Below are 24964 nucleotides of genomic sequence, written 5' to 3'. Positions count from 1 at the left end.
TAGAGGGTCTGTCAAAGAGTACTGCACAACCCCGTTTTCAAAATCCTGGAAAATGGTAAGGTAAGAAATACGATGTTGAGCTTAGTTAATTATTTGAGATCAAAAATAAAGTGAAGAAAACACACCCTTATTGGATAATAGAAGAAAATTAACTAATCTTACCACCAATAGAGTATGTATCCTCATTGCTAAAAGAAGGAACATGGCTATATATGACCGGATCAAGTACGACTTCAAGGTATCTGTTTGGTTTAGACTACGACCTTTAAAACAGGAATTAAACAATCAATTAAATTAAATACATGTTTTACGATGGTCGTTTGAAATATGGCTACTTTACATTATATATAATATAAACACAATTAGTTTTCAAATCTCTACAATACAAATATATACTTGAAAATTTAAATCCAACATAAAATAAATATTTATATTTCGAGAAACTATAAAATAAAAAAATAGATAAATGAAATTAAAATTTTGATAAATGAAAAATATTAGTTATAGTTTAAACGACTACCGTAAAATTTTCATAAATTATTCATAATAAATCATATTGCATATAAACATGTCACAAAATTAAGTTGAGCATACTGACCTATTTCTCCAAGATGGAGAGCATAAAAACCGACAGTAATGGGAAAAAGTAAAAACACAGATAAACCAAAATCATATCGTATCATTAATTTGAAAACAAATGCAGTACTCGCTGCTAGAAGCACCATCTGCAAGACAACCAGAATGAGATTCATGTAAGAAAACAATGACCATAGTTGACACAAATAAATAAATAGATGTATATACAGTATTTTTTATACTTCAAAACTTTGGCAGGGTCAAACAAATATTTATACACCAAAGCATCAAACCCCAATGGGGACACTTTGGGGATGGAAATTTCCTTACCCTTTCCCCCACTTTCAAAGTGTTTAGGCGTACACATAGGTCGAGACGCCATGTGAGAGGTTCTAATTCGTTAGGGTCCTTCTCCTTACCAACCAATGAAATTATTATACCGAGATATTGTTATAAACGGAACTGCGGGAACAAAAACAGTAAGAACAAAGTTACCGAAAATTAGACTGAGTCGCGGACTATGTCGCTTTCTTTAGAACATTCACGGCACTGCCCTGAAAATGTGCAAGCAGTTCGTACTAAACCGGATGTTCCCCAGGATAAAACAGCCTTTCTCTATTGTAATTATACCGGTGGAACTGCACAAAACCACCGGGCAACTAAACACCAAAAAGAAAAGAAACTGCTCGAGGGTTTTGTTTTTGTGAGGAAAAATAGAGAGGAGAAGAAGATTGCTTTCTGTATTTTTTTGTGTATTAAAAACAGGAAATCAACACGCCTTTTATAGGCAAAATTGCAACGTAACTGCTGCTGTTTAATTAGGCACTAATCACGCAATGAAAACGGTCATAAGTTGAACGTTCAAATCAGTTTTGAAAAAACGGTCAAATGTAATCAGTCAAAAACGTTTAGCAAAAATCAAGGAACTAATCACGCAATTAGCCTTGTCCAAAAAATAAGTTTATTTAATAAACCCGACCCGGCTCGGTTCGGCGCGCGTGTGATAGATGGTTTACCATATAGGTCCTCCCTCCCCACAAAATGTGGGTAGCCCAAGGGCCACACCCCTTTAGCCCACTCTCTATATTATAAAGAGAGTAAAACTCTCATTTCCCACCAATGTGGGACTTTGAGTTTTTTCACAAAATTCACACACTACACACTTATTGTTCCAACAGATATGTCATGATATGGTTCGTTGTCTGTTATGATGTCATTGATCCGAAAGTATATACTTTGTATAATGTTGGTGATGGTTATTTTAATATTCAAGATTAAAATGGGATTAATGTTCAAGATTAAAAAAAGAGAAATTATTGTTAATACCTGGTAAAAGAAACATATAACAAGGCGTATCTTTAAATTTGCCACTTCTTTTGTGTCACCTTCAGCTTCTAAAATAATTAAAATTTTAAGACAATAACACGTAACATTAAAGTTAGAGGAAATTCATAAAAAAAATTGAGAAAAAATTATAGAAGAGAGTGGTGGATAGAAGGCATACTAGCCGTAATCTCATCAAGTGGACTCATCTTCAACAAAGAATAACGAATAAATTGCGTGAATTAACGAAGAAGAGAAAACTTTCAAATGTTTCGATGTCTTGTGTCAAATTATAAGATTATTTTATTTTAATACGTGGTTTATACACACGGGTGTACAGTGCTCATCATACACCCAGATAAATAAAAAAAAGGCGGAAAGAACATCATGTGTTTCATAAAGAACATACATGTATTTGACAAAGAACATGGTTGTATTTGACAAAAACATGCATTACCAAAGAACATAAAGATATAATAAAAAGAACGAGATAAAAGCTTGATAAAATTTTCTGAAAAATTACACATTATTAACGGGAAAAATTTAGAAGTGATAAATAATCGAGTAGGCCCGGGCCATATCATAATTTCTCGTGCTCAAACCCGTAGAAAAGTAGCGGGTTTTCGGGCTTTTTTCGAACCCGGATCGAGTTTTAACTAAAAATGCATTTTTAGGTTTGCCCAAACCCACCCTATTTCGGGTCGGGATGTGAGTCATGCCATTGTTGATCACCTCTTAAAAAATCCTTGCCAAAGATATCATTTCCCCAAAAAATAGTTTTCTATCTCTCCAAAAAAAAATTCAACTTCCCATAATAATTTAGTTTTTTTTACTCTAACATTATTTTCAATTAAAAATAATTTAAGATTTCAATATCAAATTTCAAAATACCAAATGTTAAAAAGAACATAATTTATATTGTAAAGTACATATAGTTAATACCTAAATAACACACTAATCAAACTCAAAGAATGTGCGATAATAAAAGTAATTTAAATATGACATGATAATAAAAAATAGAATTTGGGCGTCACTACGACCTTAAAGAACATACACGCCAAATTCAAAGAACATACTTTGTATTATTAAACCCAAAAAAAAAATATGTTTATCAACATATGTTAAATAACATAAGTTATAATGTAAAGAACATATAATTTTACTCAAAGAACACACTGATCACACTCAAATAACATATTAAAGGTATGTTCTTTGTCAAACATAGGTATGTTCTTTATCAAACACTATATGTTCTTTCCGCTTTTTTTGTTTACCCGGGTGCACCATGAGCATGGTGCACCCGGATGTATTATCTAATTTTAAATTTTATTTATGGCGTTGAGACTATTTATGTATATATTTATAATCCTTATTTTCTTTTGACAGGAATCCTAATTGTATTGTACTTTGTACTACCAGTTTTTTTTTTTGAAACAACTCAACTTGTGGCAAACGCTTTAATTTTTTTTTTTAGAAAGAAGATAAACTTTGGGATTTCTGTTCAAAGATACTCCATATAATATTAGTATGTAGCACTTGTTTTATTATTATTAAACTAATTTTAATTTGTACCTAAGCGATATCCGATTTTTAAATTTTAAGATAAATTTTTTATCTATTTTTATCTATACATGCCAAATTTAAATTATGTAATAGTACTATAGTAGTCTAGTACTCATGTAATGTTTTAGCAAATTATCACTATTTTTTTTTTCTTCTTATGTAGCACTTTTTTTTTGAACGGTTCTTATGTAGCACTTGTTTATTATTACTCTATATTATTATTATTATTGATGAGAATGTTTGATTAAAAAATTATATATATTTTTTAGCAAAGTCAACTTCAAACATTAGAAATTTCTAAAAATTAGTCAAAAATAGATAATATTGACCCAAACCCTAAACTTTAGGCTAGGGTTGTGCATTTTTTGACCCGTGACCCGATCCGAAATGACTCATGACCAGACCTAATTTATAGGTTTACATACAGTACCCTAAAACATCATATTAGATTGTGAAGTATTTTATTTCAATTAATTAAAGTTTGTTCACTTTTACTAAACTGAGCTAAAGTGAAGTGAATTGAACTAATTGGAGCTGAACCGAACTAAGTTGAGATGGATATTTTATGAGAGAAGGAGCTGAACTGAACTGATTGGAGCTAAACTGAACTGAAATTAAGTAAATGTGAACAGACCCTTAGAATATATTGTACATGAATGTTACGAAGTATATGTTTTGAACTATTTCCTTCGCTTAAAAATTAAGGTATAAAAAATAAATTTATATGATAGTTATTGATAATCTAATACGAAGTATATTTTTGAATAAAACTATAATTTAATTTGTTCATATGAAATATTGGTATTTTATTGAAAATAAAACTTTGAAGCAACATTTTTATCTTACATTGAAAATAAAATTATAAACTATCTTTTTATCCTAAAAAATATATCTAAATTTATCCAACTTTTTTTTTTTATTCATAAAATATATTCAAATAAATCCTACCTGGCTAAAAGTTTTAGTTTTATGTACTATTAGTTATATGATTGATTTTTCCATTTAAGGTCTTGAAATTATGCTTCTTATTATCTTGTTTTCTTTTTGTACATGCTATTTGTAATTGAAATGGCTAGTTTAGTATTGTATTATATAGTTGTAGAAATTAAAATTAACAAAGTTTATAAATGGGTAGCGGGTTTTGCTAGGTTTCTTAAGTATCAACCATTAATCAAGGGGATGTGGTGGGTCGTCGGTCAAGGTGGTGGTGGTCGTTGCTAGTTAGAAGGGTTAATGGGTTGCCGGGGAGATAAGGGGTGGTGAAATAGTAAGGGCATGATTGTCTATACACCAAATGTTGGTATTGGTAATCATTTTTTATGGCGGTATTTAGCATTCCACAAAACAAAACCCTCTCATACTAATCCCCTACGGCTCCACCCCATCCCATTGGCCACCGCTTGCCCAACATCATCATAGGTACACATTTTAACAGACATCATGATAAACTCAATAATCGAGACTCGAAACTCTGGGCAAGTGAGCACATTACTGCCTGGCCTGTAATTTTTTTAATTCTTATCATAAGAACACTTGCAATTAATTATTACGGAGTAATTCTTATCATATTCAATCAATCAAAGCCTTAATCCCAAAAGTGAGGTCGGCTAAATAATAGAGTATCTTAGTAATATCTTATTAATTGGCTTATTTGCTATATTGTTAATCCTTGTGGCTCAAGGCAATAGCTTGTATAAAGCTCGTATGATGGTGAATGAATAAACAAAGCTTTGATTTGCAATTATCTTATCATTAATTCTTATCATATTAATTGTAAATTTTTGAACCACATAAAAGAGACAGGCAACATTATGTTAAAATCAAACAACTTTCAATTGAATAAAGCACTCTCTTGAATTACAAAGAAATCCAACAATTATATGGTTAATTTCTAAATTGACTACGACAACAGTAATAAACAACAATAATAACAGCATATAGTTTAGAAAGGGCTTTGGAAACTTGTTAATAAAAGATGTTGACGAGAGCAAAACCATATCTATAATTGGACGACGACGGAAGTTGAAATCTCCAAACATGCATGATATTATGAGGCCGAATATCAGGATTCCTCTCCAATACTTGATTCCATCCAGTTTTTAATGCATAACTACTAGGCTTTTCCCACTTAGTCAAAGTAAGCATAGAAACACCAAGATTGGGTTCTATCACCATCACAGGAACATCTATACAATTTTCAAAGTGTGCTTTACATTTACTCAAGGGCATTGACAAACGATTCATGTTAGGATTCATGTCGGTGTTGGTTATTTCTTTTAATAACACAAACTCCGGGTTCGACCCTCCAACTTCTTGTATCCTTCGCAAGAACATCTCCGGTGGTACCAACGGCGGCTCTTGTGGTAGTACTGCTGCTCGTTGTTTGGAAGTCGAAGGAGTTGAGTTAGGAATGTAGGCGTCGACATCGATAGGAGAACAACGGCGTTTATTAGTACTTTGTTGTTTGGATGTCGAAGGAGCTGAGTTGAGATCAAAAGGGAGAACACGTTTTTCTTGCATTGGAATATCAATTCGGTGTTCTTCAACAACTTTACAATTATTGACTGCTTTCTTCTCTTTCTCGGATGCTTTTTCGGCAACAACAAGTAGCATCTCGAAAGGAGAAAGATTGCTGATGTTGATCAGACCTTCGAAATCTTTCTTGCTTACAATCTCCATTACTGCTACTTTTCTCAAAAAAAATCACTCAAATTTCTTAATTTATGAAACCTCTGTTTTTGTTTTTCTGATGGCAGAGAAGAAAGTGAATAGTTGATTGATTATAAAGAGGAAATAGACGGCGGTGCTTTTTTTTTTTTTCCCGTGTAATTTTAATGATAATTTTTTGTTGGACCAATGGTGAAGATTTAGGAAGATTTTGTATATTTGGAAAAAGATTATTTGGTTTGATGATAACAGCTATAAGATGACATTTTAATGAAGTAAAGATTTTATAAGGTTTTTTTTTTTTTTTTTTTTTTTTTTTTTTTTTTAATGAAGTAAGGAAATTATATGATTTTTTTTTGAGGTGAAAAGATTTTTGTTGTAGGTGATTTTTTTTTCTTTTCTTTTTTACCGACTGTCTAATTAATTGCCAGTTTTTTTTAATTTAATTTAATTTAATTTATTTTTAGTTATAAAAATTAGAATTTTATTTTTATTTTTATTGGTGCATAGAATTTGTTAATGACTACAATTTTCTTTAAAAAAAATGAAAAGGTTAAAAGATTTTTGTTTTGTTTTAATGATGTGAAGATTTTATTTTGTAGGTAAAAAGATTTATTTTACCCGACGGTATAAAGTACTTACACATAATTAAATGTAGCTATGTTCATCGAGCTAACAATACATTAGCAAATTTGTAACTAGAAACAATTATGCTAGTTAGTCCATATTTGTATAGTTTGACAATTTTCCAAAAGCTTTGGTAGAACTCTAAAAAATACGAGTCTTTTTTATTATGTTTTTACTTATTCTTATAGAATTAGTTAATTTTACGAGTACATTTTATTATTTTTGCAAAATAGAGTAATTACTAACTTACTTTGTTTTAAAAAAATTACTCTGTATTAGTTTTAGGCAAGGTTTTGGAACTCTCCAACGTATAGGGGTGTCCGTTCGGTTTTCGGTTTGGATTTAGTTCAAATCCGATCCAATCCGAAATATAATTCGGTTTTCAATTTTCCAATCCGATCCGATCCGAATTTCTCTCTTGATCCAATCCGAATTAAAATTCGGTTATTTGGATCCGATCCGAAAATCCAAATTATAATACATTATTTTTTTAGCGCCTAATACAATTATAAAAATAAAGCTTTACTATAAATAAAAGTCTTCAAAATCATGATTAAAATACACAATTCAACGTTAAGTCATTAAATTAATTAATACAAAGTCTCTCTAATTTATTTTATGTAGTATTATGTATTTGAGCTAAACTTCAAAATATACATAATATACAAGCTTAATTTTACAATTCGGTTTTTGGTTTGGATTGGATCCAATTAGGGTCAATCCGATCCAATCCGAAAATCCGAATTTCCAAAAAATCTCAATCCGATCCGATCCGATTTAAAGTTCGGATCCGATCCGAATTGATAATTCGATTTGGATTAGATTGAATTTCGGTTTTTATCCGAATTATGGACACCCCTACCAACGTAACACAAATTTCAAACATGGCTTCTAACCGGAAAGTTCCACGAGCCGGACTTTGGTCGAACCTCTCACCGGAAACGCTCTGCAACATCGGAAAATGCCTTGAAAGCTGAATTGACGTTTTCCGATGTCGTTCCGTTTGCCGTAATTGGCGAGCTTCAATAAACCCTAAACCTAACCCTAGCTATTTATCCCCCTTTCTTCCTCGCAAAATCTCAAATTCCACTCTTCCATTCATCAATCGCTCTAATGAAACCCTAATTCTCTTCGCCCGAATTGTATTTCTTGTTCAACCGATTTCCTATTCAAGTGACCGCAGCAGTTGGATTTTAACTGTGGAGGAAGTTGTACCAGGTAAGCTTCGAATCATAAACCCGCTTTCTAAGGATCCTGTTAAGAATTTACCTTCGAATTTCCCCAAATATCTGAACTTATTGGATTTTAGAGTGACTGAAATTGCTAAAAGTTATGGGTTTAAGTATGCAAGTGATTGGAATGATGTAAATGATGTTCATGTGGTTTTGTGTTCTGATTCGACTGCTATGGTGTTGTATGGTGAAGGGACTCTAATTGGGGTGAGGTTGAGAAATGGGAATTGGGGATTTGTTTGCGAAAGTTTGATTACTAGATTTTCTGATGTGATTAGTTTTAAGGGAAGTGTTTGTGCTGTTGATTTCAAAGGGAATTTGCATTCTGTTGATTACAAAACATTGAAGGTTAATAAGACGGTTACTGTGAAATTGCCCGGTCCTGATTCATGGAATCGGAAAAGATTGGTGGCAAATGAGGGGAAACTCTGGTTAGTAACTTAATAGGTCTTGTAATGGTGATGATGAAAAGAATTCTATGTTGGAAAAGAATCAATTTAAGGTATACCGTGTGGGCGAGTTGCATAAAGAATCGGTGATGGAAACAAGTTTGCGAGGTTGGTCACTTTTTGTTAGTCTACATTGGTGCTTTATTGTCTGTGCTCAAGATCTTAATATACGGGAGTATCTATTTCGAGGAGAGCCAGCAGTGAATGTGTTCTCTTATAAGCCGAAATACTCTTATTTTCTGAAATGAGCTGAAATGGTATGAAATGAATGGGGATTACCTTGTTTTCTCACAAAATTGCTTTGAATCCTCTGCTGCGCCTCTGCTGCACAGTCTCCAGGTGTTTAAAGAAGCAAGTGTAAATCTTCCTATTGGTGTTTTCTATTTTAGAATGGAGGATACAGATAGGATCGAATCAGTTTGTGGTACCATTGCTGGAGCGCTATGGCCACCCCCTACCTGGTTCTTGCCAGATTTGTACACTTCAAGTGGGTAACTTTTCCTTAAATGATGATTCTCAATGTCAATATGATTTTCTTGCTGTTTGCTTACATGCTATAAAAGATCATAGAATTATGTATTTTACTTGTCTATTACCTTGGTACTAAACCTTTCATTCCGAGCATACTACACTAATCTGCACTTGTGCTGCTGATGTATAAGTATTTGATTGATGTCAATGTGCTTGTAGATACAAGTAGTTTGTTACTGCTGTTTGAATATGCTATGCTATTATTGTTGCCTATAGCTTTGACATTGATCTCAGAGTTAATTGGTGCTACAAATTGTTGTAGTACCTCATGCTGTGTTTACTGGGTGTTCTGTTTCAGACCTCGATCCAAATGTGTCTGATGCTTAAATCAGGAGTTTGTGGGGGATAGGTGGAAAAGAGCTAAACAGAGTAGGAGGAAAAGCTTTTAGTATTTAGGGCAGTCAATACTCAATAATGTTTAAGTATAGAAGAGGGGCACATACTCAGCTTTTGGTTGGTTATAGGCACAGGTACTTGGTGGATTACATTCATTTCTAAGATTACTAACAAACAATGCAATTTATAAGGATATCATAGTTTTAAGTTTGTACTTTGTACATAGTAGAGTTCATATATCAGAGGAAAGTGTACCTTTTTTCATGGCACTGACAGCCGGCAGGGCACTCAATTTCAAATTTTCAGACTATACTTTTGTCTTTTGTCCTCCTTACTAATACTTTCTACCCTCATATCCCTAAGGGATAGACCGGGACCAGTTGATCAGACATATTTTAAATCTTCTATACCCTTCCTCCAGCCTCCACATGCGTGGCATGTTTGATTGGATTATTATGTTTTGTTCCTTTGATTGAACACTCTTGTTAAGTGACATTGTGATCCTATGCACATTCTCCAAGCAATAATGATGCTCTGCTTACTGCTTTTTATTTTGTAATTGGAAAAACACTAATCAGTTTTATGGAAGGGATTGAGTCCTCAATTTGCTTTCTGTTTAAGTAGGGATCATGAGGAGAATGAAGGATCGGATTCCTGGGTCCTAGATGTTTCAACTGACGACATCAAGGGAGAATTGCTCACGTCTTTGACTGTTGCCCCTTTTACTGATGCTGGAAATAGTAACAAACAAGGTAATCCTTTTTATGATTTATATATCAGGTTTATTGCTTGTATGTTATTCTTGTATTGAATCTCTGTTTCTTGCTCCAGACCAAATGCTACGGGTATAAATTTGCATACAGCTCTTGGGGATTTCCATGCTTTGAGAATATAGGTATGGGGTATGGCTCAAAATTCTCATGCTTCTCCCGTTTGTCTAATTTAGTTTCCAATTTTGAAAAGGGGGTTCATTAGCTTGTGCTCTGCATATTTTTATAAGAAATAAATCGATAAATTTTCATGTTTCTTTTCTAGCTTACTCATTGGTGGATAAATGGGTCTTCATTATATTTTTATAGTTGTTCACTTTTGTATTCCCTTTTCAATTTTTGGTGGATTAAGAGAGTACTTTAGCAGAAGTACAGATTAATCTTGGGCTTGGATTGTTATTTTCCTCTTAGGAATTGGGGGGGTGGGCTCTTAAAAATTGTGAATTACTTAGGCGTCTTTTTTTTCTTGATGTAAATTTTGGCTGCATTTAATCTTTTGATAGTATGAATGACTTTATATTTTGCTCCTTGCAGTACAAATGTGATCTTATCAACATGAGCTATGGTGAAGCTTCCTACCTTTTGTCTGGTTTTCTATGTCAAGGGAGTACAATTGGCAGTAATGACATGATAGTTAGGGCCTTAGAGTCAATAGCAACAGTAGTGATTATCCTCCAAAGTGGCTCAGGACAATTGTTGAATGAATCCAAGCTGAGTTCTTGAGCTCTACATTTTCTGACTTTTAAAACATGCATTTTGAATTGGTGGTTGGTACCGTTTGTTGAAAAGGCTTTGGTTGTTCATAAGAGCTCTCTGAAGGAATTTGATTAGGCCTAAACACTAGCTGAGGAATGAAACTGATGGTTCTTGCTGAATTACCCAAACTGGATGAAGTAAAGAAAGACATGAAATCTGTTTTTGTAATCTGATGGTCCTAGTTTGGACTCTGTTGATCTTAGCCTAAGTTTTATTTTTGAAACATTTAGGAGAGGGATATGTTAACTTATTGGTGACTTGATCTGTAATCTTGAATGTTGGAGTTATGAGGAAATTGTTACTTTTATGTATGCCTGTTTTTACCCTTTATGGTACATACAATTTTGATTGAAAATTTCAGAGAACTAATTGCCTAAAATTGCTACACTCGAAAGTGGTAGTCAATGAGATGAAATCCCTAAGAAGTGAATAATTTAACTTTTACCCAATTGGTATGCAGGGAATTGTTTGAGAAAGAGCAGAGAATGCCTGCTTTTGTGGGGAGGGTTCATGTCATATTGGTATGGAGGCAGGGGTCAAAATCGTATATCGTGCTTCTGTGGGGAAGATCAGATATTTTGAATGAGCTTTCGAGACTGGAAGTTTTAAAATCAGAAATGGAGAAGAACCTTGCAGATTTTGATTCTTTAAACATGCCCTTGAAACAGCTAAAAATAAGGAGTGGGTTTATGATGCAGCTTTGAAGCCTTCCATGCCAGCTCTAACTCAGGTATCAACTAAATTTTCTTTCGGGTGATCAAAACTGAATGAGTAATTTTTTTTCTTTTTCCTTGGTAATTGGTTAGGGATAGAGCAGTTAAATCATCAAATTTGATGTCTTAGTTTCAGCAATTCATTTCCTCATATTGTGGATCAGATAAAATAACAATAATATTATTCTTAGAAACCTTGTTTCAAAGGGTATTTCCCTACCCACCAAAAATGGTTCAAACAAAATCAACACAACTTTTCGGTATTTATCCACGTACCCTGGATCCTTGGCATGAACATTTACTTTCTTTATTTTGTAAGTATGATACCCTGATCTTAATGTCTACTCGTGGCTTTCGTGTTATTCTGATCAGTTGGAATATTAGAAGTTGCTTATGAGCAACACACTATAGCGCAACTGTTTGGATTGTCTCCAATTTAAATTATAAAACTCTTGAAACAATAGAATGGATTACTTGTAGTTTGATCAATGTATGAGCTTGAATGTTATGTGGTTTTATCATCTTCTGATTTGTTTTATTTCATTATTTTTTTAAATACATGATTTTAAATCTATTGAAATTACTGCGAGAATGCATTATGAAACTAAAATTATATTTGTAGTAATCTGTGCTCACAGCAATTGAAAAAAAAAAAAAAAAAAAACTGTCTAATGACTCTTGAACGACAAATTACTTGGCAATTAGTTGTAGCCTACTGAGATTTTTTTAACAACATTCTAAGACTTGGACCTGTGAAGTCCGCAAATAGCATGTACACATTCAACTTCGGTCCAATTTGTTCTTCTTAGCTTCTTCCTCTTGACTTTCAGAATTTACCATATGAAAATTATTTTCCCTTACCATCTCCAATACTTTTTTCGTGTCATCTCGTGATTTATCTTGTACAAGCTGTAAACAAAACTGTAGTATAACAATGTTAATTTCAAGAATTATACTTTCAATACTTTACCTCAATATCAGCATTATGAATCAAGGTTTTGGAGGAATAAGTGTGGCATGAAAATTAGTACATTACCATGTTAAAAGCAGCCAAGTCATCTTCAAGGGAAGCCTCCTTAAGCTTTCTGCAAGCATGTTGATTCGCATAATATGCCATTAGAGGATTCAACAATTTGTAGGACTTGTCTACTTCTTCAAAAGGAGCACTTAACTGATAGTTAATAGTTGGAAAATGAAGTCAAATGTCTTTCATTGGTCAAAGGTCCCTCCTAACAACCTTAATGGGATATAATGACCTTTGTATTTCTCACAAATTTTCCTTACTAATAATTGTATAATCTGAAATAGTTAAGCGTTATCATCTTTTTAGAGCCTTACGACCTAAGTTAAAAAGTTGAAGCATTATTTTCCCACTTCAGACATACGTTTCACCTAAATCGTGAGGAAAAGTGGCTTGTGATAGGGAGCTCCTGCCCTGTTTGTGAAAGGGATGTTATAATTTGCAGAAATCAAACATTCATTTCAATAAAGAAATTCTTGAATTACAAAAAAATCCAACAATAATTAGGTCAATTTCTAAATTGACTACAACAATAATAAAGAAAAGACTACTAAAAAAACAGTCAATTAACAGCTTATACGAGAGTGGTTAGAGTTTCCCTCTCGATTTCATGAGATTATGGGATTGATTCTCACCCCCACCCTTGTGGCTCTCTACTTGTTTATCAGATGTTGACGAGAGCAAAACCACATTGGACGACGGCGGAAGTTGAAATCTCCAAACATGCATGATATTATCAGGCTGAATATCAGGATTCCTCATCAATACTTCATTCCATCCAGTTTTTAATACATAACTTTTTGGATAAAGTGTTCCCCATGTAGTGAAAGTAAGCGTACAAACACTAAGATCGGGTTCTATCACCATCACAGGAACATCTATCCAATTATGAAAGTGTACATGACATTGACCCACGGGCATTAACAAACGACTCTCGCTCTTATTCGTGTCGGAAATGCTTATTGTTTTTTATATCACCAACTTCGGGTTCGACCCGCCAAGTTCTTGTATCCTTTGCAAGAGCATTTCCGGAGGAGTAGCGGGTGGTATGAACGGCTGTGGTGGTGGCAGTGGCGGTGATGGAGTTCGACGATGATCAATATTATTAATCTCATAACCACGGCGTTTAGCAGAACCACGGCGTTTAGAAGTCGAAGGAATGTAGGCATCGATAGGAGAACCACGGCGTTTAGAAGGGGTAGTACGTTGTTGTTTGGAAATTGAATGAGTTGAGTTGAGATCAAAAGGGAGAGCACGTTTTTCTTGCATTGGAATATCAATATGGTGTTCTTCAACTTTAGGATTATTGATTACTTTCTTCTCTTTTTCGGATGCTTTTTCGGCAACAACAAGTAGCATTTCGAAAGGAGAAAGATTGTTGATGTTGCTTAGACCTTCGAAATCTTTCTTGCTTACAATCTCCATTACTGCTAATTTTCTCAAAAAATCACTCAAGTTTCTTAATTTATGACACTCTGTTTTTGTTTTTTTTAACGAAGAGATGGAGTGAATAGTTGATGATTATATAGAGGAAATAGATGGCAGTGATATATTTTTTCCATGTAGTTTTTATTGATAATTTTTTGTTGAACCAATGGTGAAGATTTAGGAAGATTTTGTATATTTGGAAAAATATTATTTAATTGAACACTATAAGGAATTTAGGATAGTTTCCTTAAATTTTTATCATATTTTGATTTGATGATAACAGCTATAAGATTCTACTCCGTATTATATTGAAGTGAAGATATTATAATATATTTTATTTTTTTAACCAAGTACAGATTTTATATGATTTATTTAGTTATAATGAGTAACTTTTTGGAGCCTTTTCCCTAAATAATGCTAGCAAAACACCCAATTGCCAAATTACGATTAATCTTTTATTAATTCCCATTATACCGTCCACGTAAGCTAAAAGAAATAAACCGTTTTTTTTGTTGGTTAAGCTATAAATCGCTACTTAAAATAGCGGTATATATCAGAAAACCGCCACTTGAAGTAGCGGTTTTCAAAATAGAAACCGCTACTTGAAGTAGCGGTTTATGTCAAAACAAAGTAGTGGGTTTTAACATGGAAACCAGTCGCAACTTGCAAGCTTTATTCTTGTTGTTCTTATAAGCTCACCATTATATACAATCTTCAAAATCAATGCTTATTATTTGTCAAATTTATTATGTAAAATGAAAATAAGAATAAAATTAACAAGTTAATTAGGTGAAAACAAAATTAGGGTTTATAAAATAACTCTTCATATGACCCTTAATTTACAGCAGCACCAAAACGGGGTTGGGGGGGCTAAAACGACGGCAGTAGGGTGGCAAGAAGCCAGCGGCGGTAGGGGAGGAGCACCACCAGAAAGGGTGGAGGTGTTCTTCGTAGTTGAGGCAAAAATCCTTGCTTCTTGAATAAATGGTACTATGGTAGTGGATTTTTCAAGAAACCGCTACTTGAGGTAGCGGTTTTTAGTTAGTATAAACCGCTACTTCAAGTAGCGGTTTTCCAACGTACGCCGCTACTTCAAGTAGCGGTTTTTCAATTAAATAATAAAATTCCCTTGAACCGGTGACGTGGACGGTAAAGTAGGAATATTTGTAAAAGAGACGTAATTTGGGAATTGGGTGTTTTGCTAGGTAATTAATTAGGGTTACAGTGTACGAGTAATTCGAAGTAAATAAAACCCAAAGATAATAGGAAATGCAAAAAATCTCAAGTATAAATTCTTCTTTTCTCTGTCATTTCCAACATTATTTCTGCTGAATCCATTCTCCCGGCGACAATAGCTTCTCCCACCGCATAATCGCCGTTGCGCCACCGAATTTCCGGTATTGTTGACGACGGCGAAACCATCAACTTCCGGCAGCGTTGACTGTTGTCTCGGAGTATTTCTCTTCACCGCAAAGATAAGGTTTGCATTACGCCATTCTTCCTTCTGTAATTTGAACTTCAATTGTTAAATCAATTTTGATGATTGGGTTCGTAATTCTAGGGTTTTTTAATATTGTTGCTCTTGTATTGAAATTAGCTTTAGCAATTTTTAATTTCGAAATTGCATGCTATTCTATCTGATATTTGCACTCCTATACTATGAAATAGCTCGATTAAGGGAGAAAGTACTGTAATTTTTGTTGATTGGGTTCATAATTCTAGTGTTTGACCGTTATTTGATGCTAAAAGCTGCTTGATTTTTGGAACCCTAATAAGAGTAAGATGAACCCATACCATTTTTCTACTGTATATTTGTTGTCCCATTTCAATAGGTTAATTCTATTTTCCGATATTATAAAGTCTTTACTTTCTTTGTAAGAATTTGATCATAGTTTCATAATTAGATGCTTGTTCTCATTTCTCAACAATCTTATACTTGTTAATCATCGAGGATTTGAGTGAACTTTTCTCTTAGGATTTAATCAAATGTAAACTATTATAGTTGAACGGAGGGAGTGTGATCCTACACACTTTTTATATAGGGGTATCCAGGCCCGGGTGTACCGGGCGAGCAACTGCACAGGGCCCAAAAGTTAGTAGGACCTCATATCAATTTAAGAATATAACAAATAAGCTAGCATTATTATTCAGAATCTCTGTAGGTAACTCAATGGTTAGATGTTGGAGGATATTTACAAGTGGTTCAAGGTTCGATGATTGTTGTGAGCTTCACTTTTTTTTTTTTTTTTTGGATGACACAATTATAAATTGAATGGGGGGCCCATTTATTTTTTATCGCACAGGACCTCCGTATACTTTGGGACAGCCTTGGGGGTATCACTTATGGAGTTAGGGCTAGGTGGCATAGTGATTTTGGAAATGGTATGTAGAAATGATGTAGAAGAGAATGAGAGAGATGTATGACCTTTTATTTTGGGATGATCATTGATCAATGACGTCTTAATGTACACTGTACAGAGTCAATTTCGGAACCTGGCATCATCAGCATGGAAAAATCTTTCCATTTGTAGTATTTGAGAAGAGAGACAAGAAAGGTGAGTGTCAGAGAGGGAGGAGAGGAACCTGATCGATGCCGGATCTGAACACTGGGTTGGGAAAACCTTTCATTAGAAGTTCTATCAGCCATAGGAAAATGCCTCAAAAGTCGAATTGAGATCTGCAAGTTCCGGTCAGTATGTAGGAAATGGCGCTCTTCTTTACCCCTCCCTGAAAATCCTAACCTTTTGATCAATTTCTTGCCTCAAAAAATCCCCATCTTTGATGCTAAGCTACTCCCCTTCAACGAAAAGAGTCTCCATCTGGTAGCAGTTTCAGTAATTCTTGTGCAACCCCTTGAGTTGAACTCTAATCTAAATGGTTGGATTTTGAAAGTGGAAGAAAGGCAACCTGGTAAGCTCCTAGTCTCCTACTTCTGTATCCTCTTTCAGGGGATCCCATCTTAAATTTGTCTCCGAGTTTCTGTAAATCTCTTAATCTTTTGAAATTTCGGGTCTCTGAAATTAGTAAAGGGTATCGATTTTGTGCTTGTAGTGGCTCCACATATGAACGCAAAGTTGTTTTGTGCCCAAATTCTGCTCCCACTTCACCTAACTCCGAGGATTTCACAGCTTTAGTTCTGTACTCTGGTGGATTTTTGGTTGCTTTGAGTATCAGAAATAATATTTTGGAAGTGCGTGAAATAGTAAGGGAATCTGAAGGTTCCTGGTGTAAAGATGTTATATGCTTGAAGGGAAGTTTTTATGCTGTTGGTGGTGGGGGGAAACTTTGTGCCATAGATCATGTGTCATTGAAGTTGACTGATATTGTTGCGCTATTCAGTTGGTGGAATCATGTCAAGGACTCTTTTTAGTTGTCAAAAATAAATCTAGAGTTTACTTTTAAATGATATTCAACACAAATGGGAGGCAGTGGAAACTCTGGGAGATAAGATAATGTTTCTAGATGCTGATTTGTGCTTTCTTGTGTCCACTCGAGATATTTTCCAGTCTAAAGGGGATTTTGTTGTGTTCAGCTCTGTATTTTTCTTCAGATCAGCTGAGTATATAGTAATGACTGAAAATTATTGGATTTACATATTCTGCTTAGATCATGGTGGTAAAAATGACTCACAACTCAAATCATCCAATTTGTCTTACCAGTCCATAACTCGTTTGTTGTGGCCTCCCCCTACATGGTTTTATGCCTGATTGCCTGGTAATTTTTACATTCCATTGCTCCATTTACACAATTAGTCATGCATGTACTGCGGCTTTCTGTTTATATCTAAGTTTTTTTAAAGAATAGGGTGCTCCTTGTGTAATAATAAGGATTACTTGTTAATATTGTCTTAGCCCTTTCAGTGTAGGCCTTTTGATATACAGAAAATAAATTTATCATTGGCACTGAAGGTAGAAATAGAGCAATATTTTATACAGTTAGCCTAAAATATGAAATTTAGATTCCCAATTCTTCTGCTGTGGAAATTTTTTGCCTAGTTTTTGCACAACTCCATATTTCCTCCTGATTAAGTGATTATTCATCAAATTTGAGTAGTTGAGGGCTTGAGGCTGTTAATATATTAGGGCAAACGTATTTAATTTCTTCTTATTGTTGAGGAAAAGAGAATTCAACTTCCAAGTCTTTTAATGTTTATACTTTCTAACAAGTTGGCAATATTATGCAAACAAACAGATGTATGCCATTACCGAAAGACTATTCTCTTAGGCCTGTATATGTAAGCTAAATAAGAATTGAATAGGCGCAGGCCATTACCTAACTATTCCCTGCCTTGAAGAGTATTATGACTAACAACTTTATCAATGTATTTGAGTAAACCTGCAATCAAAGTGTGGAATAAATTCTTTGATATCTGTATACTGAAATATGTAAGTCTTCTCTACAAAATAACCTGAAGTATTATGTTATTTAATTTAGCTTGTACTGTGTGGTCTCTTATAGTAAAAATCATCTATTAAATCACTTTACTTGTGTTAGTTGTGTATAAGATGTATATTGACCATGAGTAAGCTGTGCAATTGCTACCGAAACTGATTTATGTATGCTTTAATGGCTCAAATAAGCCATCTCTTTGTAAGATAGCTAGCTAAATTAAACTATTAAAGACATTTGCTAGAAGTTACTCTGAATTACTGGATGCCAAGGCCTCATTCTACTAATACATCACAGTTAGGGAGTCATTTAGTTCTTTTGGAACATCAGTTTATTTCCAGTGTTGTTTGAATTTGTTCATTATGAGTGATAAATTGCAGATGGTTTCTTAATAGATCATCTAGCTCTTTATTATTAGATTGCATGAAGCAAGGTAATTTTTGTTCATTGATTGAGCAAGATCACTTCTTAACTTATGTTGTATGGTTTCAAAAGGGATTCCAAGGAGGATGTAGAGGTGCAGCCATATGTTTCCATCCAACATTCTTCTCATAGAGCCAAGGAGGCTTTGATTTCCTTCAAAGTATCTGAAGCTTGGGAGCAAGCTGTGGTAGTTTCACCCTTAAACCCCTGTAATCGTGCTGTGGGATCAATATCTATTCAGCAACCTGTGGTCATATAATCCCTTAATCCTTCCGAGCCTGCTATGGGTAAGTGCATTTTGCATCAAAGGATTAAGCTGAAACTTGATCCCTAATTGGTTTATCCCTTTTGATTAGTTGACCTTTTATCTTTTGTTTATTTACATGATTATGTTCTGTATGTACATATGATGTGCTTTTAAGTAACTGGTATTGCCTAAATTTGGAACCAGGGAACCCAGGGGATGCTGTTATGCTGAAAATTTCTGAAGATTCTGTAGCTCAGGTAAATTGGATGTTTTTTTGCATTTCTGCTTGGTTATTGTGATCTCCTTACTTCACGGGCTTGGTGATTGACATGGTTTTGTGCAGCCTGGTGAAAAAGCAGCTACAATGGTGAAGTTTCAAGGTGTAGATATCCGGCCTGATCTCCTGCCTATATTGCAAAAGGTTTGGGAGAAGTATGAGGATGTTGAAGGGAGCAGACTACAAAGTTGTGACATTAAAGCAGCAGCATTGGAGTCTCTGGCAAAAATGATTGTAATTCTCCAAACTAACAACATGGAGTCTTTAACTGACGACCAAGCTAATTATCTTGCTTCAACCATGTCTGATTTGCAATTCATGCAGTTAAAAGTAGATTGGTTAGTTCCCTTTGTTGAAAAGGCTTTATCTCTACAAAAACAAAAGCATTTGGAGACCATTATGTTAGAGCTCGGGTTGAAGAGATGAAGCTTAAGTTTTTTGAACATATTTCTGAAGTAGAGCAAGAACTCGATGAGAACATAAAGCTTGTTTCTGATAACATGCTGATATCTGGGCCAATAGACCCAGAGGAATGGCTTGGGGAGGGACTGTGCTGATTACTGCTAATTGCTTTGTGGATTGTAATTCCATAGGATGCATGTGATATTTTGTAGACATGTAGTAGAAGCAGTTGCGGTGATGCTTCTGTACAGTTGTTTAACTGTTGGGTTTTTAATCCCTTTGCTCTTGTTGAATTGGTTAAACTTTTATGTAGCCCTGAATTTCAAACGCCAAAGAGTGCTTATTCCTGTTGCATTGGTCCAAATTAATGGGGGCTTTGGTGCAAGCTATGTTACAGATATTTTTTATTCAGTGCAAACACGATAGTGAAAAATGGAATGGCTGTGCTTTTCAGTCACCGCCAACTGCAAAGAATAATGCTTCTGCCTTATGGTGTATTTTACTTGTTTGAGTAGTGTTGGGGCCTAGCCTCATGCCCTCACCGCCTCACGTATCCACCCTTAAAGTTGATCAAAATTAGCTCCAAAGATCATTCACATTTTTCAAATTGAGGAGGCTGGCTTTGGATTTCTTGACTCGTTAATAACAATTTTGGACTATGAGTTCAATAAAATGTACCAATCTTTCTCATCATTTATAAATCAAAGCTATTGGATTTTTAGACACATAAATTTTTAATGGGCCATCACTTTCCTTACTTAAGGCTTGCGCTGCTTCGCCCAACCAGTCAAGGGTGAGTCAACCACAAGTCCACAACAATTTTGGATGTTAAAACTTAGGCCCCGTTCTTTTCACTTTAATTTTGCTGAAATGAAATTATTTAAACTGAACTGAAATTATTTTTGCTAAATTATTTTTACTGAACTTAAATTAATTTTACTGATCTGAAATTATTTTTTCTGAACTAAAATTATTTTTACTGATTTTCTATTATAATTCTTCTTTAAGAAAACTAAATATTACTGAACTGAACTTAATTTTTTACTGAACTGAAATTAATTTTACTGAATTGAACTTATTTTTACAGAACTAAAATTATTTTTACTTAATATTATTATTTTAAGGTGAAGAGAATTAGAGAACAGGGCCTTAGAAGTCATATTTTCCGGTCACAACCACAAGTCCCTAGTATTACAAAACAATTCACTCCTATAAAATTATTGTATAACTACAATTTGAAGATTCAGTGTATTTTTTTAATAAACATTTTTTGTTAAGTTATAGGTAGGAAACAAATTTTAATAAATTAGGTCAATTTGCACACTTTAATCTCCTTAAAAAAATGAGGATCAAAGAGTGGAGGGATGGTATTGGTTAGTCCCACCACTCTCCCGGTGTAATCAGGGTTCAATCCTCACCCCCACCCCTCAAATGATAAAAAGGGGCACCCTTGTATCTTATTGTAATAATAATAAAAAAATAAGTAGGATAAATTGATTTAAAGTCAACCTAACTTTAACTTTGATTTATTAAATTGTGTTGGTAATGTCGTTTTGGATTAGTTAATTTTTTTCAAACACCTAAGTTTTCAAACATTAAATCTTTCTTAAAGTTCATATTTATGCCCATTCCATCGCAGTAGGAGTGAAATGAATTTATTATGTGTCACTTTGGAATGTTGTTTAAAATTATTGTTTAATATTGTGAAATGCATTCCAGTCCTCAATTAAAAACTGTAGTATCTTTGACACTATAATGTCTTGCATTAAGTTAAGTCATTCCCTGTCTAAGTGGATGGAACAATGAGTTATTAACTTTATACTCATACAAGTATGTTTAGCTCCGGACAAACTTAAGATGATTTTTAAGTATGTTTTTTTTTCCCTTTGATTAGCTCTAAGCTAGTTGAGACGGCCCGAATTTAGGGTTGGACGAATCACTTGAATTAACTTGACAATTCATCTAGTATAAGGTAATAAGGTAAGTGATACGAGAGTTCAACCATTGAGCTATGTCAATCGAGGTCAATTAGACCCTCCGATCTTGTCTAAGTGTATACTCTAGACGACCTGACCCATGACCCGTGGAACCATATCACCCGATCAAAGTAAACTCAATTGGGCTAATGTTATTGGCATAATTTTTCTCTTTTTCCTCATCAAAATTCAAAAACTAACCCTCCAAATTTAGAGACTAAGATAATGAAAAAAGAGGACAGAGGAGCAAAAACCAGAGTTCGCCGGAAAATTGCAACAAGATGGTCGGATCTTTCACCGGAAACATTATTGAGAATCGGAAATCGCCTTGAAAGTCGACTTGACGTCAGCAGATTCCGGTCAGTATGCAAAAATTGGCGCGCTTCTTTACCTCTACCCAGAAACCCTAGTTTTTTAACCCCTTTTTTTCCTCGCCAAATCCCTAATCCAATTTCTCTTCCATTCAATAAGCAAGGTTACGATAACATTGATCTTGTTCCAATTTCTGTGTTTTTTGTTAAACGCCTTGATTGTCAGCTTGATAATGATTCCAAAGGTTGGATTTTAACTGTTGAAGAAAGGCAACCTGGTAAAATTCGTCTTCTCTATCCAATTTCGAGGGACCCCATTTCAAATTTTCCTAAGAATTTACCTAAAACCCTAAATCTTTCCGATTTTCGGGTTTCGGAGATTGGTAAAGGATGTTGTTTTAGGTCTGATAGTGGGTCAATTTCTGATTGTAAAGTTGTTGTTTACTCAGATTCTGCTCAACAATTGTATGCTACTGCTACTGATTTCACTGCTGTGGTTTTATACTCTTTAGGGAATTTGTTTGGTTTAAGATTAAATGGTGGGTTTTGGAAATTTGAAAAAATAAATTCGTTTTTATGGTTTAAGGATATAATATGCTTTAGAGGAACTTTTTATGCAGTTGCTGGGGGTGGAAAATTGTATGTTGTTGATCATTTGACATTCAAGGTGACTGATACTGTCGTTGATTGCTTCGTTTGTGCTCCTAACTGTGCAATTCAATTGGTTGAATCTTGTCAAGAACTCTTGTTAGTTGTTAAAGATGACATAAAGGTTTACAAGTTGAATGTAGTGCTACAAAAATGGGAGGCTGTGCAAACTCTAGTAGATAGAATCATGTTTTTGGGTATTGATTGTTGCTTTCTCCTCTCTACTGAAAATGTGTTATGGCATAAAGGGAATTTTATTGTTTCGAGCTCAAGTTTGAACTCGTTACGATCCAAGTGGGTAGAGTTGACGGAAAATTTTGGGATTTACATATCTTGTTTAGAAGATGTGGTAAAAAAGATACATAAGACAAACTTTGAGGCTATATCTTGTATGTTGTGGCCACCTCCAACATGGCTTCCCCCAGATACGTCTACACCCGGCAGGTAACCCTGTCTTTTGGCTTGAATTAGTCCTTTTATTATATTGCTTGATCGGGCTTTGTTGCTTTTAACATATGTTGATTCTTGGTAGTTGATAATCACTCATCAATTTGAAAGCTGTTCCCTTATAACATGCAACTTGTAGCTTGAAACTTATGAGTCATTGATGTTGTAGTGAACTTAATCCTCTCAGCTTAGACTTTTGTTTATAAAAATTAAAGAGTGGTCATGAATCTCTAAAAATGGATTATTTACAACCTAAGGTAGTTTTATCAAGAATTTTCGTTGTCTTGATGATGGAAGATAGGTTAGATTTTTCCGGCAAAATCCTTAGGATGTTGTCACCAGAGATGGATTTAGTTAGTACCATCTCCTATAATAATTAAATGCCACCAATTCATACTTTCTAGTATTGCAATAAATCTATCAATATATTGGACAACTTGGTTAATGATTTGGCCAATTCCAAAGTTTGTAGAGGGGTCTAATGGATTATTGTTGACACTTGGATTTATTTTCTATTGTTTTCAAGGGATTCTGAGAAGGATGAACATGAACAAGTGGATATCCGTAGCCTAGCTTCTCCTACCAGGCCTGAGATAGCATTCCCCGTTGTAAAAAATGAAGTTGAGGAACAGATTCCGGTTAACCAATCCCCTAATTTCCTTAGCAGTTCTACATTTGAGGAGCGAATTGTTTCTGATACAGTACACAGACATGAAAAAGGTTATCTATTGTTCGACATTGTGAATTCATGATAAAGCTTACATATTAGAATATACATATTTAAATAATACAAGTAGTTTTATATTTTTTACTTATTTTTGTTGGGGCAATATTTTCCTCCTTAGCTTTGGAACCAGAGACTCCAGAGAATAATGCTTTGTCAGGTTCTAAGGCTCCTAAAATGCAGGTATGATTAGAAATTAAGATGTTATGTTGCCTGTGGTAAACTTTCTTGCATCACTCTGCATGACACTTAAGCTATGACAATTTTGGTGCAGCATTCTTGGGAGTATGCTTCAATGTTGAAGCTCTCTGGCATAGAAGTCCGGTCTGACTTTCTGCCTGTTCTAGAAAAGATTTGGGTGAAGCATGGGGATGTTGTTGAAGGGAGTGCAATACGTAGTTGCGATACTAAAGCAACAGCATTGGAGTCTTTAGCAAAGATGGTAATAATACTCAAATCTAACTCTGGAAAGACTTTGTCTGAGGATCATGCTCATTATCTGGGTTCCACCTTATCTGATCTCAACTGATGCACCTGAAAATAGATTGGTTGGTTCCGTTTGTAGAGAAGGCTTTGGCATTGCGTAAAAGAATGCAATTGGAGGCTGTTCTTATGGAGATTGACAAGGTTACAGTCGTGGCCAACGCTATTGAACATAATTTTCTTGAAAAGATTGCTGAAGTGAAGCAAGTGCTTGAAAGGGATAAAAAGATTGTTTTTGATAGCATGTCTGTGTTTGGGCCAATAGAGCAGGAACAATGCCTAGGCAAAGATTTATGCTGATTTCTGACTTTGTAAATGATACTTTCAGATATTCATATATCAATTTTTGGAGTCGAGTAGCAGACAAAGCACAGCAGAACTGAAGGCATTTCATGTGTTCTGCTGCTCTTGCATACTTTTGTTAAGGAGGTTTAATTTTTGCTCCTGCTAAATGTAATGATATTTCTGCTAGTTCTATGAAGCATGGAGTAGTTAAATGTTTGGAGATGAATTTGCTTGAATTTAGTTTGTTTCATCATCAGATCTTGTTGGTGATTCCACAATTCCATTGTATTTTCCACTTGCATGTTTTGCTTCAAACATTTATTCCTTGCCATTGCTATGTATCCAGTTGATAACTTGATA

General features: G+C 34.4%; 2 protein-coding genes and 1 long non-coding RNA gene across 4 annotated transcripts; all 3 read left to right on the top strand.

Annotated features, from left to right (window-relative positions):
• Positions 1 to 7632: 7632 nt before the first annotated feature.
• LOC110700285 lies at positions 7633 to 11141 on the top strand. The gene is made up of 4 exons (XR_002507183.1): positions 7633 to 8924; positions 9929 to 10056; positions 10136 to 10199; positions 10609 to 11141. It is a non-coding gene; the product is annotated as an uncharacterized LOC110700285 (long non-coding RNA).
• Positions 11142 to 15234: 4093 nt separating this feature from the next.
• On the top strand, positions 15235 to 20094 carry LOC110700284. 2 transcript variants are annotated; one of them, XM_021877801.1, is made up of 5 exons: positions 15235 to 15472; positions 18877 to 19091; positions 19256 to 19308; positions 19395 to 19562; positions 19653 to 20094. In XM_021877801.1, the coding sequence occupies exons 2-5, from the start codon at positions 19088 to 19090 to the stop codon at positions 19752 to 19754; spliced, it is 327 nt and encodes a 108-aa protein (XP_021733493.1). In that variant the 5' UTR covers positions 15235 to 15472; positions 18877 to 19087; the 3' UTR covers positions 19755 to 20094. The 2 variants fall into 2 exon arrangements, with proteins under 2 accessions (XP_021733493.1, XP_021733492.1); XM_021877800.1 differs by having other exon boundaries at positions 15237 to 15472; positions 19395 to 20094.
• A 1486-nt stretch (positions 20095 to 21580) lies between these two features.
• LOC110700283 (putative F-box protein At5g60060) lies at positions 21581 to 24964 on the top strand. Its single transcript, XM_021877799.1, has 4 exons — positions 21581 to 23109; positions 23639 to 23832; positions 23958 to 24019; positions 24111 to 24964. The coding sequence occupies exons 1-4, from the start codon at positions 21932 to 21934 to the stop codon at positions 24363 to 24365; spliced, it is 1689 nt and encodes a 562-aa protein (XP_021733491.1). The 5' UTR covers positions 21581 to 21931; the 3' UTR covers positions 24366 to 24964.

The sequence above is a fragment of the Chenopodium quinoa genome, unplaced genomic scaffold (genome assembly GCF_001683475.1).
Source record: "Chenopodium quinoa cultivar QQ74 unplaced genomic scaffold, ASM168347v1, whole genome shotgun sequence".
In the NCBI taxonomy this organism is placed as follows: Eukaryota; Viridiplantae; Streptophyta; class Magnoliopsida; order Caryophyllales; family Amaranthaceae; genus Chenopodium; species Chenopodium quinoa.
Note: the sequence above shows the minus strand (reverse complement) of the source record. Positions and strands in the feature narration are given on the sequence as shown.